The sequence below is a fragment of the Emys orbicularis genome, chromosome 23, assembly GCF_028017835.1.
Source record: "Emys orbicularis isolate rEmyOrb1 chromosome 23, rEmyOrb1.hap1, whole genome shotgun sequence".
NCBI classification, from domain to species: domain Eukaryota; kingdom Metazoa; phylum Chordata; order Testudines; family Emydidae; genus Emys; species Emys orbicularis.
Window position 1 is genome coordinate 8,646,625 of NC_088705.1, and position 16,423 is coordinate 8,663,047.

At 47.5% G+C, this 16,423-nt stretch overlaps 1 protein-coding gene across 1 annotated transcript; it reads right to left on the bottom strand.

Annotated features, from left to right (window-relative positions):
- Window positions 1-439: 439 nt before the first annotated feature.
- Window positions 440-14,815, bottom strand: IL22RA1 (interleukin 22 receptor subunit alpha 1). The gene is made up of 7 exons (XM_065421506.1): window positions 14,773-14,815; window positions 11,524-11,656; window positions 8,716-8,897; window positions 7,267-7,451; window positions 6,283-6,418; window positions 5,252-5,373; window positions 440-1,468 (listed from the first exon to the last, which is right to left on the bottom strand). The coding sequence occupies exons 1-7, from the start codon at window positions 14,813-14,815 to the stop codon at window positions 440-442; spliced, it is 1,830 nt and encodes a 609-aa protein (XP_065277578.1).
- Between the last annotated feature and the right edge of the window lie 1,608 nt (window positions 14,816-16,423).

The following is a 16,423-nucleotide window of genomic DNA, read 5'->3' on the forward strand; positions in this document are numbered from 1 at the left end:
TCTGAACGAGATTTGTTTCTCGCTGTGACTTCATCCGGATCTGAAAGTTTAGATCTGAGATTTTGGTGCAAAGAAACAGGTGTCAGCTACGAAATCTGGGTCCCACCCCAAACTGACACAAATTTTATGGGGGTTGAATCTGGTTTTAAAATAGGCCAACTTTTAGGTGTCATCCATTTCACAACATCCAAGAAACAAAGAACTAGGTATTATTAAAGTGCAAAGATAACATAGCTTTCCTAGAAGCAATGCAGTTAGTAAAGGCACCCATGCCCATGAAAATGTAGGGCCAGATTCTAACACTCTTACGCATGTTGATTAGTACCTTACTCAGCGAGTAGTCCCATTTATTTCAATGAGGATGGTTGCCCAGTAGGGCACTCTTTAATGTGAGTAAAGGTTGGCAGAATCCGGCCCTTAGAGATCATTCAACGTTGTGCTAACACATCAGTGTGTTTTCATTCTGGCCATGCTCCCACTGTACCTTTAAATCCAAGTCTCTGAACAACATAGTGAAAAGCATGTCAGTGTTCTGGATGGAGCTAGAGGCATGGGGTGCAATGGCGTTTAGTTCTAGGCAGCCCGGCTCCCTTGCTGCCGGTAGCACATCTGTTGTTTGAAAGTCCGGAGGCTTCCGTTTGTTTTCAGGATATGACAATGCATCTAATGACATCAACTGGCCTGTGCTGCATTCCCCGGGGAGGTCATCGCAGGTACAGACTGACTTTAGTAAGGGGGAGGATGATGATGGAGGAAGCCCATCCTCTGAGACAGAGTTTGTGTCAACTGTCAGCGAGGACAGCAATGGCAGCAACCCTGCCATCTGCCATCTGTAGTTTCCTCCTTCCTTCAGCAGAGACAGTGACTGCTGGGGCATGTGCAGCTTAGCTTCCTCACAGTCTGTCTGGAGCATCAGCTGCTGCGCTGGCCCCATGGAGAACACCGATCCTGTCATGTCAGTGTCACGGCTTTCCCATAATCCTCTCTCTACCAGCTTCGGCCTCTGCTCCTTGTAGTTCTCATCACAGTACCTTTCGCCTGGTGTCTTGGTTTTAAGTTTGCCACTGACAAACCTTTCAGGAGAAATATCCTGCAGCATCTGGTCTGGCTGAGAATTCCTCCTGTTGATGCATCTTGGGCTTTCGATGCACACTCCATATGTCAAGGCCAGAGGTTTCTTGTTCAGCGTGCATGGTAGATTTTCCTGGGCTATCTGAGGAGCGTACGCTGAAGGAAAACCATCCGCTTGGCTGACTGGCTGAATGATGGGCTGAAACGCCAACACATTGGCTTGTTGTTGATAGGAAGTTTTTTGCAAATGGAATAAAGACGTCTGCTGCAGCAGATTAATTGGCATTAACTGCACATCTGGGGTGTACAGAGTAGTTTTGGATAAATCATTAATGGGGCTTATAATATGCTCCACTGTTAGCATGAGGGGCTGGAAGGCTGAAATCCCTCTGAAGTCCTGTCGTGGTAGAAAGACAAACGTTAGTGAGTAGCAATGAAGATGTGAGTTTTCAAAGTTTGTTTTATATTATTGCAAAATCCCTTTGGGAAACTGTGCATAGGAGCTTGCAATCCGCCATACTGGATCTGATCCACTGGCCCAGACGATCTGGGATCCTGTGTCTTCCAGTGTTCCTTCAAAGGAAGGCAAACACCCCTCCTCATGCACCAGACCAATTGTGCAATCCTGCATATGAGGGAACAAACTCCTTCTTGCCCTCTGCTATATTTGGCTCACACCCTGCTGCATGGAAATGGATTGCCCTTAGCTTAGCACGCAGAGCTCCCAATACTGTTAATGGGCATTCAAGTGGAGGGATAAACATGTAGGCCAAGGTTTTCAGAAGTGACTAGTGACTTTGGATGCCTCTATTTTTGGGTGCCCAACTTGACGCACCTTAATGGGGGGCTGATTTTCAGAAAGTGCTGAGCATCCATCGTCTAAAAATCAAGTCCCTCTAAGTTATTGCCAGCTGGGCACCCAAGATTGGAGGCACCCAGAATCACTAGTCACTTTTGAAAACTTAGGCTGTAAAGAATAATAAAAGTGTTGCTTTTGGGGTTCACAATTTTGAAACCTTCCAGCAGATCACCTCAAAGTCAGCCCTTCTCCAAGGAGAATAAACCCAGCTTCCTTAATCTTTCATAACAAAGAGTCTTCAGACCTGCCATCACCTGTGTTGTCCTACTCTGAAACTCGCCATAACAATCTTTCCTGAGTTAGAATGACCAGGCTGCATTGCCAAAGGAGCGTTACACGTGCCTCACACAATTACCTTTTCTGTACAGTTATCTGCCACAACTAGTCATGCTAGAATTCTATTTTTGATGGGATAAGTCTCGTGACTGGAATATTGGTATAGAGGGATGTATATTGTTCGGGATGGGCAGGCTGGATAAAAAGGGAGGAGATACATCAAGAATATATGCACTCGTTCTGAGGTCCAGAAGGAGGTGAGAGACAGACCAATTTAAAAGTCTCTGGGTAAAGACAAAAGGGGTAAAACAATAGGGATGAAGTCCTGGTAGGTGTCTACTCTAGACCATCAAATCAGAAAGAGGAGGTGGATAAGGCATTTCTAGGACAAATAACAGAACTATCCAAAACACAAGACCTGGTAGTAATGGGGGACTTTAACTACCCAGACATCTGCTGGAAAAGTAATATGGCAAAACACAACATTTCTAAAATGGTCTTGGACTGTACATGGCAGAACTTTTTGTTTTGGAATATGGAGGAAATAACCAGAAGGACAGCCACGTTAGATTTGATTCTGACCAAGAGGGAGGAATTGGTAGAGCATCTGAAGGTGGAAGGCAACGTGGGAGAAAGCAATCGTGAAATGATAGATTTCATAACTCTAAGGAGCAGAGAGAGTGAGAGCAGCAGAACAAGGACAATGGACTTCAAAGCAAACTTTAAACAATATCTAAGGGGGAAAGGATTTCAGGACAGCTGGCAGTTTCTCAAGGAGACAATATTAAAGGCATAACTACAAGCTATCCTGATGAAAAGGAAAGACAGGAAGAATAGTAAGAGGCCAATATGGCTCCATCAGGAGCTCTTTAATGACCTGAAAACCAAAAAAGGAATCTTACAAAAAGTGGAAACATGGATGAGTAGCTAAGGAGGAGTTACCATAGAACAGCACAAGCGTGTAGGGACAAAATCAGAACGGCTAAGGCACAAAATGAGTTACAACCTAGCAAGGGACATAAATGGCAATAAGAAGAGGTTCTTTAAATACATTAGGCACAAGAAAAAGACGAAGGGAAATGTAGGTCCTCTATTTAGTGGGGAAGGAGAGCTAATAACTGATGACATCAAGAAGGCTGAGGTGTTTAATGCCTATTTTGCTTCATGCTTTACTATAAAATTAATGGTGCCCAGATAACTCAACACAATTAATACTAACAAGCCAGAAAGAAGACAAGCCAAATTAGGTAAAGAACAGGTTAAAGAATATTTAGAAAAGTTGGATGTGTTCAAGTCAACAGGATCTAATGAAATTCATCCTCGAATATTTAAGGAATAAGTTGAAACAATCTTAGAACTGCTAGCAATTATCTTTGAGAACTTCTGGAGGACGGGCGAGGTCCCAGAGGAATGGAGAAGGACAAACATAGTACCTCTTTTTAAAAAAGGGAACAAAGAGGATCGGGGGAATTATAGATCAGTCAGCCTAACTTCAATACCCAGAAAGATACTGGAACAAATTATCAATCAATCAATTTGTAAGCACTGGAGGATAATAGTGTTATAAGGAATAGCCAGCATGGATTTGTTAAGAACAAATCATGCCAAACCAGTCTAATTTCCTTTGTTGACAGGGTTACTGGCCTAGTGGATGGGGGAAAGCAGTAGATGTGATATATCTTGATTTTAGTGAGGCTTTTGACACAGTCCCACATGACAGTCTCATAAGCAAATTAGGGAAATGCAGTCTAGATGAAATTACTATACAGTAGGTGCACAACTAGTTGGAAGATGATACTCAAAGGAGTCATCAATGGTGTACTGTCAAACTGGGACAGCAGAGAGGGTCAATCCGTGTCCATTACTGTTAAAATATTTTCATTAATAACTTGGATAATGGAGTGCAAAGTACCACATTGAGGAAGGAAAAATCAAATGCACAATTACAAAATGAGGAATGCCTAGGTAGTGGTTCTGCTGAGAAGGATCTGGGGGTTCAAGGGGATCATAAATTCAATGAGACTCAACAATGTGATGCAGTTGCAAAAAGGACTAATATTCTGGGGCGTATTAACAGGAATGTTATATGTAAGACACTGAAGGTAACTGTCCCATTCTACTCAGCACTGGTGAGGCCTCAGCTGGAGTACTGTACCCCGTTCTGAGTGCCACACTTTAGGAAAGATGTGGACAAACTGGAGAGAGTCCAGAGAAGAGCAGCAAAAATAATAAAAGGTTTAGAAAACCTGACCTATCAGGAAAGGTTAAAAAAACCTGGGCATATTTAGTCTTGAGAAAAGAAGATAGAAGGGGGACCTGATAACAGTCTTAAAATATGTTAAGGGCTGTTATAGAGAGCACAGTGATCAACTGTTCTCCAGGTACACTGAAGGCAAGACAGGAAGTAATGGGCTTAAATCTGCAGCAAAGGAGATTTAGGTCAGATATTAGGAAAAAATTTCTAACTCCAAGGGTAGTTAAGCTCTGGACTAGGCTTCCAAGTGAGTTTGTGGAATCCTCATCATTGAAGGATTTTAAGAACAGGTTAGACCAGGGGTAGGCAACCTATGGCACGCGTGCCGCCATCGGCACGCGAGCTGATTTTCAGTGGCACTCACACTGCCCGGGTCCTGGCCACTGGTCCAGGGGGCTCTGCATTTTAATTTAATTTTAAATTAAGCTTCTTAAACATTTTAAAAACCTTATTTATTTTACATACAACAATAGTTTTGTTATATATTATAGACTTATAGAAAGAGACCTTCTAAAATCATTAAAATGTATTACTGGCACGTGAAACCTTAAATTAGAGTGAATAAAAGAAGACTCGGCACAGCACTTCTGAAAGGTTGCCGACCCCTGGATTAGACAAACACCTGCCAGGGATGGTCTAGGTTTACTTGGTCCTGCCTCAAGCACTGGGGGTTGGACTTGACTTCTCAAGGTCTCTTCCAGCCCTACATTGCTATAATTCTATGATCCTATTCAGATGGATTCACATTCTCCCCTATTAAACATTTCCTGTAAAGACTTAAGGACACTTACCAAAGACTTCGGCCGTGCTGTGCGTTGCTTGATGTATTTATAGATCACATAACATACCACAACAAACAGCGATCCTGTAGCAAATGTAATTCCCCCAACACAGTATAGGAGCCAGGTGGTGTCTGTTCAGTGGCGGGAAAAAATGCAATTTAGCCTCACAGAATAGGGTTGGAAATAATGTACTGGATCATCTAATCCATCCTCCAGCATTCAGTTCTTAGGGCTTAACTGTGCCATTAAGCACATCTGTTTTCCACCATGCTCCTTATTGCTGTTTGAGATCATCACTTTTTTTCCCATTCCTAATGGACTGGTGAGAATAAATTGATCCCACTCCTTCTTATAACTCTGAGTGTAATTGCAAACTGTCTCTCCTAGGCAGCTCTCCCCATGGTTAGCTGTGTCTGATTACACAAAGGCCTTGGGGTAGTGGAAACTTAAAATAGAGGAATAACATGCTGCTGGACTGTGCTCCCTGATGTAGTGGTTCTCAAGCCTTTTCATGGAATGGACCCACCTCTTATTAGAGTGTCACATGGACACCTCCCCTCCCATGGGCAGCAGGTATCGAAGGCCAGGGGAGGCTAAGCCTCCCCTAACCCAGGCCGTGGTCCCACCCATGCTCTGCCCCAAGACTCTGCCCTCGCTCGTCGCTCCCCCGTCCCCCAAAGCCAGTGGGGCCTCAGCTCCAGTTAATGGCCTGGAGCTTGGGGCTCGGTCTGGCGGCCAGGGGCTGGGGCAGCCAGGGGTGGCTTGGGCCAGCCAGCAGCCCTGGGCAGCTTGTGGGTCAGGCCAGACAGCACGGCTGGGGCGGGCTGGCCGGGGCTCCTCTGGCCGTGGGGATGGGAGTAGGGAGAAGGGGGAGGAGTGCTCGGAGCTTCAGTGAGTGGAGGGGTGGGGCCTTGGGTGGAAGGGGCAGTGTCAGTGCTAGCTTCCCTGAAGGGAGGCAGGGTTCACCCACCGCCCATGTCCCCTCCACATTTCCAACTACACGGGCCTCTAATTCAGACGTGCAGATTTAGCAGGCTCACCTGGTAACGTACTAACGCAAAATAGATGAGGCTGGCTTCTTTTTTCTAAGTGCTTGAGATATATTGTGACATTATATTCAGTGTCTGGGTTCAAGTTGGAAACTTCAAATTCTTTGTTGTTCTCATTCTTTTCCCACTGTTAAAACAAAACAAAGAACCCAAAAGCAGAGATTTGTATTTTAAAGAGGTTAAATTATTTAATTACTTCAACTCCAATTGAAAAAAATCAACAAAAAACTTGTATTAACTAATAAAATCCTCACCTGACTCTTACTAATAACCCCCAAGATTAGCAAAATATCTGATTAGTTTTCCACCATTAGGTTGTTTGCTTTTTGTCTTTCACTTCCCTGAGACAATGAAGATGGTACAGCTGGTTGGATAATTTTTTACTGCAACATATTTCCATCACAAAATGATATTTTGACAAAACTGAATTTTTCCACAAAATCACATCGATGTTGCTGAAATTTTGTTTAGGAAAACATTGAGGAAAAACTTTCAAAAGTGTCAAAAGAGCCAGTTTTGACATTTGTAGAACAAAGAGTTTTGATTTTTCATTTTTAAACAACTTCTCATTTTGAAATGTACATATAAAAAGAGAGCTAAAATTGAAACAAAACGTTTCAGCTGACCCGAAATGAATGTTTCATAAACATTTTTGAAATTGTGAGGTTTTTGTCCCCATTTAGAATGAAAAAAAGTTTCAAAATCTTGAAATTTTTCATGGGACAGATTGAAAATCCATTTTCCAACCAACCCTTCCAGATAGGTCATGTTCCCGTTTGAGTCTGGTCAGTTTCTAGTCAGTTGTAGGATTGGGCTTTTCTGAATATCAAAGATACTGAAAATTGTCTTGTTCTTCAGAAATCCCATCTAGCATGAATTCACTTTTATGCCTGCCCTGCCCCCGCATTTTATTCAGACAAACAAGGCTGGGTTTTACGAAAGACAACGGTTAGTGCATCTGTGGAGGTGTGTTACCTCTTGGTGTGTCTTTTGGCTGAATAGCATCACGTGGTAATCGATGGTATCAAATCTGCTGTAGATGTCTTCCACAGTTAGCTGGGAGCCATCCTCATCTCTCAGAGGGGTGTAGGGGGGTTGGATGAAAAACTTTATGGATCTAACGCTAGGAACGTATTTCACCTCCGGCTTTCCAATAGTAGCTAAGAAGATGGAGAGTGGGCAATGTCATTTAACTAGATGAAAGATGATACATTACTAGAGCATCTGTTTAGCGAGTATAATTATTGCTTCTGACATTGTACAGTGCCCTTCAGCCCAATATGCCCAACAGCCTAGAGTTATTAAACTTTTATGGAGCTTTATAAAATGTGGCATCAATCATTCCTTATCGCAGGCTGTGAAAGAGTCACTATGAACGATGAATTCTCAAATAAACTGAAGGGCAAGTGTCAAAAGAAATCGAACAAGATTACAGGTGGAGGCAAAGCGTTTGATCAGCTGTGAGTTAAAAGCGACTGCCTGTAGTGTGTCAGGGTCACATAGCCTTAAAAATCAAACTGTAGAGAATGGCTGTGGGATACAATGGTCCCACCTTGAGATGCACCCCAAAGAAAGGTGAATTTCTAATAGTTAGGGATACTACATGGCACTTTTATAGCACGTTTCATGCAAGGATGTCAAAGTGTTTTGGAAACACTGAGGCCTACACCTAAAACCTAGGTTGACCTAGCTACGTCACTCAGGGATGTGAAAAATTCACACCCATAAGAGATATAGTTAAGCCAACCTAAGCCCCGGTATAGACACACCTAGGTTGACGGAAGCACCACTGTGGAATTTAGATATAGATATACCCTAAGTCTCACAATGTCCCTGTGAAGTAGGCATGGTAAATATTACCCCCATTTTACAGAGAGGGTAAAATGAGGCAGAAAGAGGCTAAGGGACTTGCCCAAGGCCACACTGCCAATCAGTGGCAGAGATGATTTGGAGGTGGGATTATGTTAATTATCCATAAAGCTGGCAGATTATCCTAACCTTCTACAGCTCCAATCTCACAGCTTCCATGACTAGGTCTGTGGCTGCTCACAGGCTCCCATCATACCCCTCTTAGTGTCCCGCTGGGTCTCGCTATCCCTTAATAGAGCCCACAAGTGCGCTAAGCTGGGCAGTTGCTCCGTCAGAGATATCTGGCTTTCCAGGGGAGGTCAGGAGCTCTTCTCCACCTCCAACCCACTCTGGACACAAATGTCAGCAGGATCCCAAAGCTCCCTAGTCAAACTCCTTCCTGTCCGGCATCACAGTCTCTTTCAGAGGGGGAAACACCCACAAGCCCCTTTCCATAGTGGGCTTTGTCCTGCAACACTGAAGCCAATGGACATGTCATCATAAACTTCAATGAGAACAGGACTGAGCCTAAAGTAATCTGGTGTGGTGTTAACAGACTCCAGCCATATCCCTTACTGTCTTCTCTGGGGTAGAATCTCTGTGAGGAGACCCAGTCGGAGGAGCAGCAGTTCTGGACTATGGCCCTCACTCGAGCATAGTAGCGCTCTCTGAAGTTTTCCGTCTCGTTCGTGAGGTTACAGAAGGGCTGCGTGATATTCTGGCACTCGCTCTTCTGAAGCCAGTCTTCATCTCCGTACCTAAGAGAAGACAAAGTGACTGCTCTCAGTCCGCCCTATCGAATTGCTAGAATATATTTTACACAATCATAGACACACATGCATGCACGCTCCCTAAATATTTGAGATCTGCAGTATCAAAGTAATGACTAACACCAATGCCACTATTTTCTGCTTCTTGCCTGCTTTTCGGAGCAGGATCTCAGAGCATTTTACAAATATGACTGAATTAAGCCTCAGAATGCTCTTGTGAAGTGTCATTTCACACACCCCCATTTTGCAGATAGGGAAACTGAGGCACAGAGCAGGGAAGTGACTTACCCAAAATGAACAGTCAATCCTGTAATAGAACCCAGGTCTTATAGCTCCCAGACCCAAAGTGGTTTCTAGCCCTCTATAAATGACTCAGTATACAGATTTGGGACATACAATTACTGGGTCGTTTAAAGATTCTTTTCTTTCAGCCATTGATGAGAATTTCTTCAGTGAGCGGGTAACTTTTTGTCCTATCTCTTTATGAAAAAGGGGCTTGTTTACATGAACAACAGAATCAGCGTCAAAAAGGGACCAGGAAGTACACACAACTCATATTCACTGCAGCTGGCAAAGACCTTGAACAGATTAAAGGTGACATTTGCAGAATTGGGTGCCTAACGTTAGATACTTCTATCCTTTATCTAGACAGCTAAAGAGGCCTGATTTCTAGAGGGGCTGAGCACCTACCTACTCAGCTGCCAGGCAATGAGTACCTCTGGGAACCCAACTACTTTCTGTATTTAGGTTCCTAGATATGGATTTAGGCGCATGTCGACACCCAACATGGAACATTTTGACCCTGGTTACTAGAGGAAACTCCGCTTCAATTCTGAGGTGTGGATCATAAGGTAGGTATGTAAGGAGCACACGCCCTCTCTGCCTTTTCTGGAAGGGGTTCAGGAATCCACTGCTGTGTTTACCGGCTGGGGTAACCAGGACCCTAGAGGAGAATTTTCTTACACATGGCGCCTTCCATGCAGCAGCCAGTCTCACTGTGTGTGTGCATCCTGCTCAGGACCCCAGCTGATCTGGGATCCACATGGCCCATAGGCAGCAGCTGTGCCAGCTCCAGGTGATGGTAATCCAGGCAGCAGAGCCAGCTAGTGGGAACGGGCTGTTCTTATCTCTGCTGGAAGAGGCTCCTTGCATAGATTGTGTCTCCTCCTCTCAGGGGAACTGTAAGGAGAAGCTGATCCCAGATGCCAGTGCTTAATTTGTAATGAAAGAGGTGCTGGGGCTCAAGCAATTTTTTTACTTTCATAACTGATGCGGCAAGATCAGAGGTGCCAGGGCTATGAACTGCCCAGGCTAGATGTGCCGGGGCTCAGCCCTGCCAAGCCCTGGCACAAATTAAGCACTGCCAGAAGCTCCCTGTAGCTTGGCAGCTAGAGCAGCTACCCAACGGAGCACAGGGGTTGGGGTCAGTCTTCGCCAAAGGCTCCTCTGAATTCAGTGATCAAGCCCTGGGTGACCAGGACCCTACAGTAAACTTGTTCAATGGACGGGGGCTCCCAGCTAGTGGCTGGATTCACCCTGGGCCTGATACTGCAGCCTTTATGCTGAGCAGCATTTACCCAGCTATAGTCGCACTGCAGCTCACATGAGTAAGTGCAGCTCAGGAAAAGAACAGGATTGCATAATTGGGTCCTGCATGTGTCTCGTGCACCAACACAGATGCAGCCCGGGACCTCATGGCCTGTAGGACCAGATGATCCACAAAGGAGCCTCTTTGTCTAGACCGCACTTTCCCTTGGGGCTCTTAGCTAACTATGCTAATCCAACGTGATCACTGTCGCTGACCCACAGCAGGCTTGGACAGGGATGGCCGGGCTGGGGTTAGAGAGCGGCAGAACCGTGAGCTTTCCGAGAAGAAGACCCTCCAGCTGGGCCAGAGTGCGGTGGGATTGCAAGAAAATTCTAATGGCCAATTATCTGAAGTCCCCCTGGGTGCAGCCTGGGAAATGTTATGTGGCCTGTTTCTAAACCAGCTCTCAAACGCCCATGACTGTATCAAGAAATAACCCTGACCTCTCCCTCCCCACAGAGAGGAGGCTGGGCTCTGCAGGGCAGAAAATATGTGCTGCTTGAACTGGCTGGAAAATGAACCAACAATATGGAACTGAGTTTGTTTTTTATTTTATTTTGTTTTTGCCAAAAGTTTTCCACCCATTCCTAGTTCTGGAACAATCATTTGAAGCTCTTCTATAGTCTTGCACATCTGTTTAGCTCAAATCACTTTACCAAAGTACAAGCAGTATTAGTAGCTGTATTTCACAGATGGGGAAATTGAGGCACAGAACAGCCTAAGGTCCCACAGTAGGTCAGTAGCAGAGCAGGGATTAGAACCCCAACTGCCAGCCCAGGGTCCTTATCCACTTGGCCAGAGAGCTTTCAGTTTCCATTTATTCCTTCTTAACTGACAATCACTCTCCAGCTGAGATTAACTCCGAGACCCTGGAGCTCAGTTCCAAGCAGAGTCATTTCCATGGCAGTCAAAGAAGCAGCCACTGGCAGCTAAGCCTGCTTTCTTGCTCCAGCCCTTTCTCCCTGAAATCCAGGAACTCAACACCCATTCAAGCAGGGCCCCAAGGAGAAGGCAAAACCCACATACCGTTTGTACTGGACTTCATACACTGTGCCCGGGGGAGTATCTGCTTCGCTTTCCCACTTGAAGATGTTCTCAAAGTTTGTAGAAGAAAAGGCTGCATGTTTCAGAAGCGGTGACCTCTCTGCGATCGAACAGCCTAGAGGAACGAGGGAGCTAGCATTGAAAGGCATCTTCCAAGTCATAACACCAGGGTTTCCAGCTTTGCCACAACACTCAGCCAGCTGCGGGGGTGCTAGTTATCCCTATGGTAGTGATCAAGGACTACAGACTATGCCCATTACAGTCAGTTGGAGATGGGCTGAGGACCTGGTGTTTGGATGTGGACTGAGCTTAGGCTGGGGCTGGGGTTGAGGCCAGTTGCTGGAGACAGCCTGCAATTCTGCAGCAGTGCACTTAGCAAAACAAGCCACATGCGACGGGTCAGATCCTGAGCTGGACCCCCCCAAGCATTCAGCACAGCTCATGGGGAGTAGCAAGGGGCAACAGTGCCTTTATGCCATCTCTGCATTCCTGTAGACCTCGAGCTGTCCAGGCCTCTGGCTGGTTCCCTGAAGGCTGCTCTGATTTACACCATTAGCTCTAAGGGTCATTCAGGCAGTCCCGAATCAGCCAGATATAAAGGGGTGCTGGCCATGCTCCCTTTCCCTGGGCCACGCCCACCCTGGCCATGGGGAGGGTGGGTGGAGACTAAGCTCTTGGGGTGAGGATCATCTTTCTGCTGCATGTCTGTGCAGTGCCTAGCACAATGAGGCCCTGTTCCTTGGTTGGGGGGCCCCTAGATGCTACTGCAATATATATAATAAGTGCCACTCTAGTGGCTTGACACCACCTGAGGATTCCCCTGATCTGGGTACCAAAGGCAGCTTGCCAAGAACAATCCATGCCTCCCTGCCTCTTCCCTGGGCAGTGAGGAGCATTACGCTAACATTTAGGGTGTCACTTCCTGGCTGACCTTGCTGAACCCTGCATGAGTGAGGGCAAAGAACCTCTCCTGCCGAGAGAAGTCGGCCGGCTAGTTGGGTTGGATTCAGGATGATTGTACAGAGAGCAATACTCAGAGGAATTGCTGAAGGGCCTGGTAGTAGACTCTGGCCTGGGAGCGTCAGGGTAAAGACAACTCCCCAGCTACGTGCCGTCTGGCTTCACCAGGCTCGGCCCAGGGGAGCAGGGAAATCACTTGGTCTTTCTCTACATGCTCCAGAGAGCTAGCTCTGCCCCAGCAATCAGCCCAGCAAGAAGCTGATGTGAGCCACGGTCCAGGGCTCGGGCTTTGGGCTCCCTTCAGAGCACTTACTCACGTAAATACACAAGGCAAGGTTTTCCCACGACTTATTTGTGCTACCTGCTGGTCTGGAATGCAGCCGAGGGAACTGATCCAGGCTCTTATATTTAGCATCTAACCCTCAAAGAGGCCGTGTTTACACAGCATGCCCCGGCTGTCCCTCTGGAGCCAGTGACCTACATTTTCAGAAGTCACTAGGTGCAGCCGAAGCGACAAGGAAACGTATTGGCACCAGGCGATAAGTAAACAGGGGCTGGCCAGATTCTGCCCTGACGGACGCCCCCATTCTGAGTGCGAGCTGCCATGCCTACCTCTGTCTGTGCAGGGCCCAGCACAGCTTCCCTCTGGGCTCAAGGGCAGTGCACACGGATAGTAACGTGGGCGCTGGTGGGGGCAGAAAGAGGGCAGGACGTGGCCCTAAGTATGCCCCAGGGTGAAAGGCCCTCTGTGGGCTCCTGGAGCCAGGTCTGAGGACTGACCCTGCGGCCCCTGTGCTCACATAGCCAGCCTCAGAAAGATGCTGCCCCTGGCGCTGCTCAGCATAAAAGGGTTGCTGCTGCTTTTTCTCTTGCCCTACTGTCCCAGAGCGCCCCCTGGGGGTCAGCACGTGGCTCTGAGTCTTCCTCTGCCCACGAGGGAGTTGGGGCAAATGCTGTTTGCGTGCTACCTCCACACACCCCAAGCCCAATGGCTCCCCACAGAAGTCCCTTTTGCTCAGATGTGTCCTGGAAGGGGCTCTGCAGGGCATGGGGGAGCAGGAGAGAGAGGGGGCAGGGGCCTGGCCGTGGTCCGTGGCACCGGAGAGCCTGCTGGATTCCTGCACAGACACCGGAGCGAGTTAACCCAGCTGGGAGCAGCCATAGGTCCCACTGTGCTCTCCATGGCTGCTACTTAGCATTCCCAGGGGGACCCAGCCACTGGCAGGAGGGGGCCCAACAGAACACGGGGGAGAAAGGGGCTTTCCATGTGGATGGCTCCATCTGCCACGGATTCGGGGGCACACTTCAAACAGATCTTGGGGATCCATGGTGCGGAGAGACCTGAACCCCTCTTCACCCTGCCCCTGTCCTGCACCCCTGTCCTGAGGATCCCACTGCTGAAGGGGGTGACACGGCCCCTTAGTCATTAAGCTCAGCTCTTCGCCTGGTGTATTTGCTGACGGTAACTGGCCTCAGCTCTGGGGCTGCCTCCTGCAGAAACCCAGCCAATGATCTGACCCCTATGATCCCTCTACCTTCCTTCCCCTGCCAGTTTCCTATTGCACCTTCCTCCAGCCCCAAGGTCTGCTAATTCCAAGAGGGCCTGATCCAAAGCCCAGTGAAGTCAATGGGAGCCTTTCAGTGATTTTGACAGGCTTTGGATCGGGCCTAGGGCAAGCCCCTAGTCCTTCCCTTGCTAGTCTGTTCAGCACCGTGCACTCCAGCAGCGCTACAAAAACAACTAAGATTAGAGCAATGCCGGCAGAGAGCTTAAAAACTAACCTGAGCAGAAGCGAATTCTCTAGGTCAGTGGTTTTCAGCCAGGGGTCTGGGGCCCCGTGGGGAGCTGCGAGCATGTTTCAGAGGGGCCGCCAAGCAGGGCCAGTGGGACCCAGGGCAGAAAGCTGAAGCCCCACTGCCTGGGACTGAAGCCCGGGACCCTGAATCCCATCACCCGGGGTTGAAGCTGATGCCTGAGCAATGTGACTTGGCGTGGGGCCCCAGGCAATTGCCCTGCTTGCTACCCCCTAACACCAGCCCTGGCTTTTATACGCAGAAAACCAGTTCTTGTGGCACATGTGGGCCATGGAGTTTTTATAGCACATTGGTGGGGGCCTCAGAAAGAAAAAGGTTGAGAACCCCTGCTCTAGGTCTCATTTCAGAGCAGCCACATAACAGCAACCCCCTGCTGGGGGAACCAGCCCCTGCACCAGTAAAACCATTGAAGGCCGTAGTTCTCCCCATAGAAAGGAAATGAAAGCCGGTACTTACCCACCAGGGAACAGACAGCCCAAAATATCAGAGGCTCCTTCATGAATGACTCTGTGAGCTGGGATGTGAAGATGGGGATGTTTCCCAAGCCCAGGTGAGTCACCTCTGAAGGGAAGTAATTTCCTGTCTTCGGGAATGTAAGCGACACCGGCAAGGAACAGACTGCGGCGCTAACACCCTGCCTTCATTCCTGTCGGAGCACATGAAGCCGTGCGTGCGCAAGAGGGAATGGGAGTCCACGCACGCACTGTGTCGTACAAAGGTGCACAAGGAGTGAAAAGTTCCCCGCTTTCTGAACTGGAGCCAAATGCCTGTTTTCTGATAAGGAACTGCCTGCCTGAAAGCCCTAGCTGGGACTTACCATCCTGGGGCTGGCTTTTCTGGTCTGGTGGCTTTACCTCTGTTACTTTAAAAGGCAAAACTGGTGTCGGTGCATGTTTGTGGTTACGTAACCTCTGCAAACAAGGCAGCTAGTTTCATTGGAAACACCTTGTGGCTGCTTCCTTCACTCCAAAAACACCCACCTCACTTGTTAGTGAGCTCTATGCCTGTTGCAGTTAATATGCATTAGAATCGACTGGCTTATGTGCAGCACTGCCCTCTATGGAATGGAATCTGAATTGATCAACTGTGTGTCATAGTCCCTACATCATTAGCTAGCTATGGAGATTTTCCTATAGCTCAAGCAGTAAGGGCCTGGGCTTTTGGAGCCGGAGGAGCCAAGCTGTATCCCCTATTACAGCTGTTAAGTTCCAAGTGACCACTACAGCCAGCCCATGAACAACCATTCTACTGTAGATGTGGCTGCTTGTTACATAACGTTCCCCCCAAAAATCATGGGTTTAGCCCCTCAAAAAAATCATGAGATTTAATCTATATTCAGGGCTCTTGTTCTTTGAGCCTTTTAATATATGGAGATATACCTATCTCATAGAACTGGAAGGGACCTTGAAAGGTCATTGAGTCCAGCCCCCTGCCTTCACTAGCAGGACCAAGTACTGATTTTGCCCCAGATCCCTAAATGGCCCCCTTAAGGTTTGAACTCACAACCCTGGGTTTAGCAGGCCAATGCTCAAACCACTGAGCTATCCCTCCCCCTTTTGGGCACCTTCAGGTCACAATTTCAGGCTTTTCTCCGCAACCACAAGGGACAGAGAGTTCCCAGGCACATTGATTGTGTGTGAGTAGCCATGGAAAAGCCCCCACTCCCTGCAAGCTATCTGATCCCGGACTCTAAGGTACAGTAACTTCCTAGCTAGTGAATGGATTGTTGCTTGGATATTTCTGGGGTTTGTCTTATCAATTGCTCAGTATCTTACTGTTCACAACAGAGTGAAATCCTGGGGCTCAAGTGTTGCCTAGGCCTATCCTGGCCTACTACATACATCAGGATTTCACCTGAGGCAAAGCAAAACAGCCACCCTCCCTGACATCTAGCTGCTAACACCACCAGAGCTTTGGCCCAAGCAAATGGCTGATCAACGAGATCACCCTCAAAGCATTCCCTGAGTGTGTAACAGAGCTGCGCTATGAACAGGCGGGGGCCGACCTCTCGGCCCCATTCTGGGGTGGGAACTTGGTACTCTTTAAAGCCAATTTAAAAATCCAAAATACTTGGTTTCCCCTTTCATTTTTCCTTGGAGTTCGGTTT

Excerpts from the sequence above, each read along its gene's own strand:
- IL22RA1 (XM_065421506.1), bottom strand. The coding sequence starts at position 14,815 with ATGAAGGAGCCTCTGATATTTTGGGCTGTCTGTTCCCTGGTGG. Across the intron at positions 7,452-8,715 it reads ATTCTACCCCAGAGAAGACA|CTACTATTGGAAAGCCGGAG; the intron begins GTAAGGGATATG and ends CCATCTTCTTAG. Across the intron at positions 6,419-7,266 it reads GCCAAAAGACACACCAAGAG|TGGGAAAAGAATGAGAACAA; the intron begins GTAACACACCTC and ends TTGTTTTAACAG.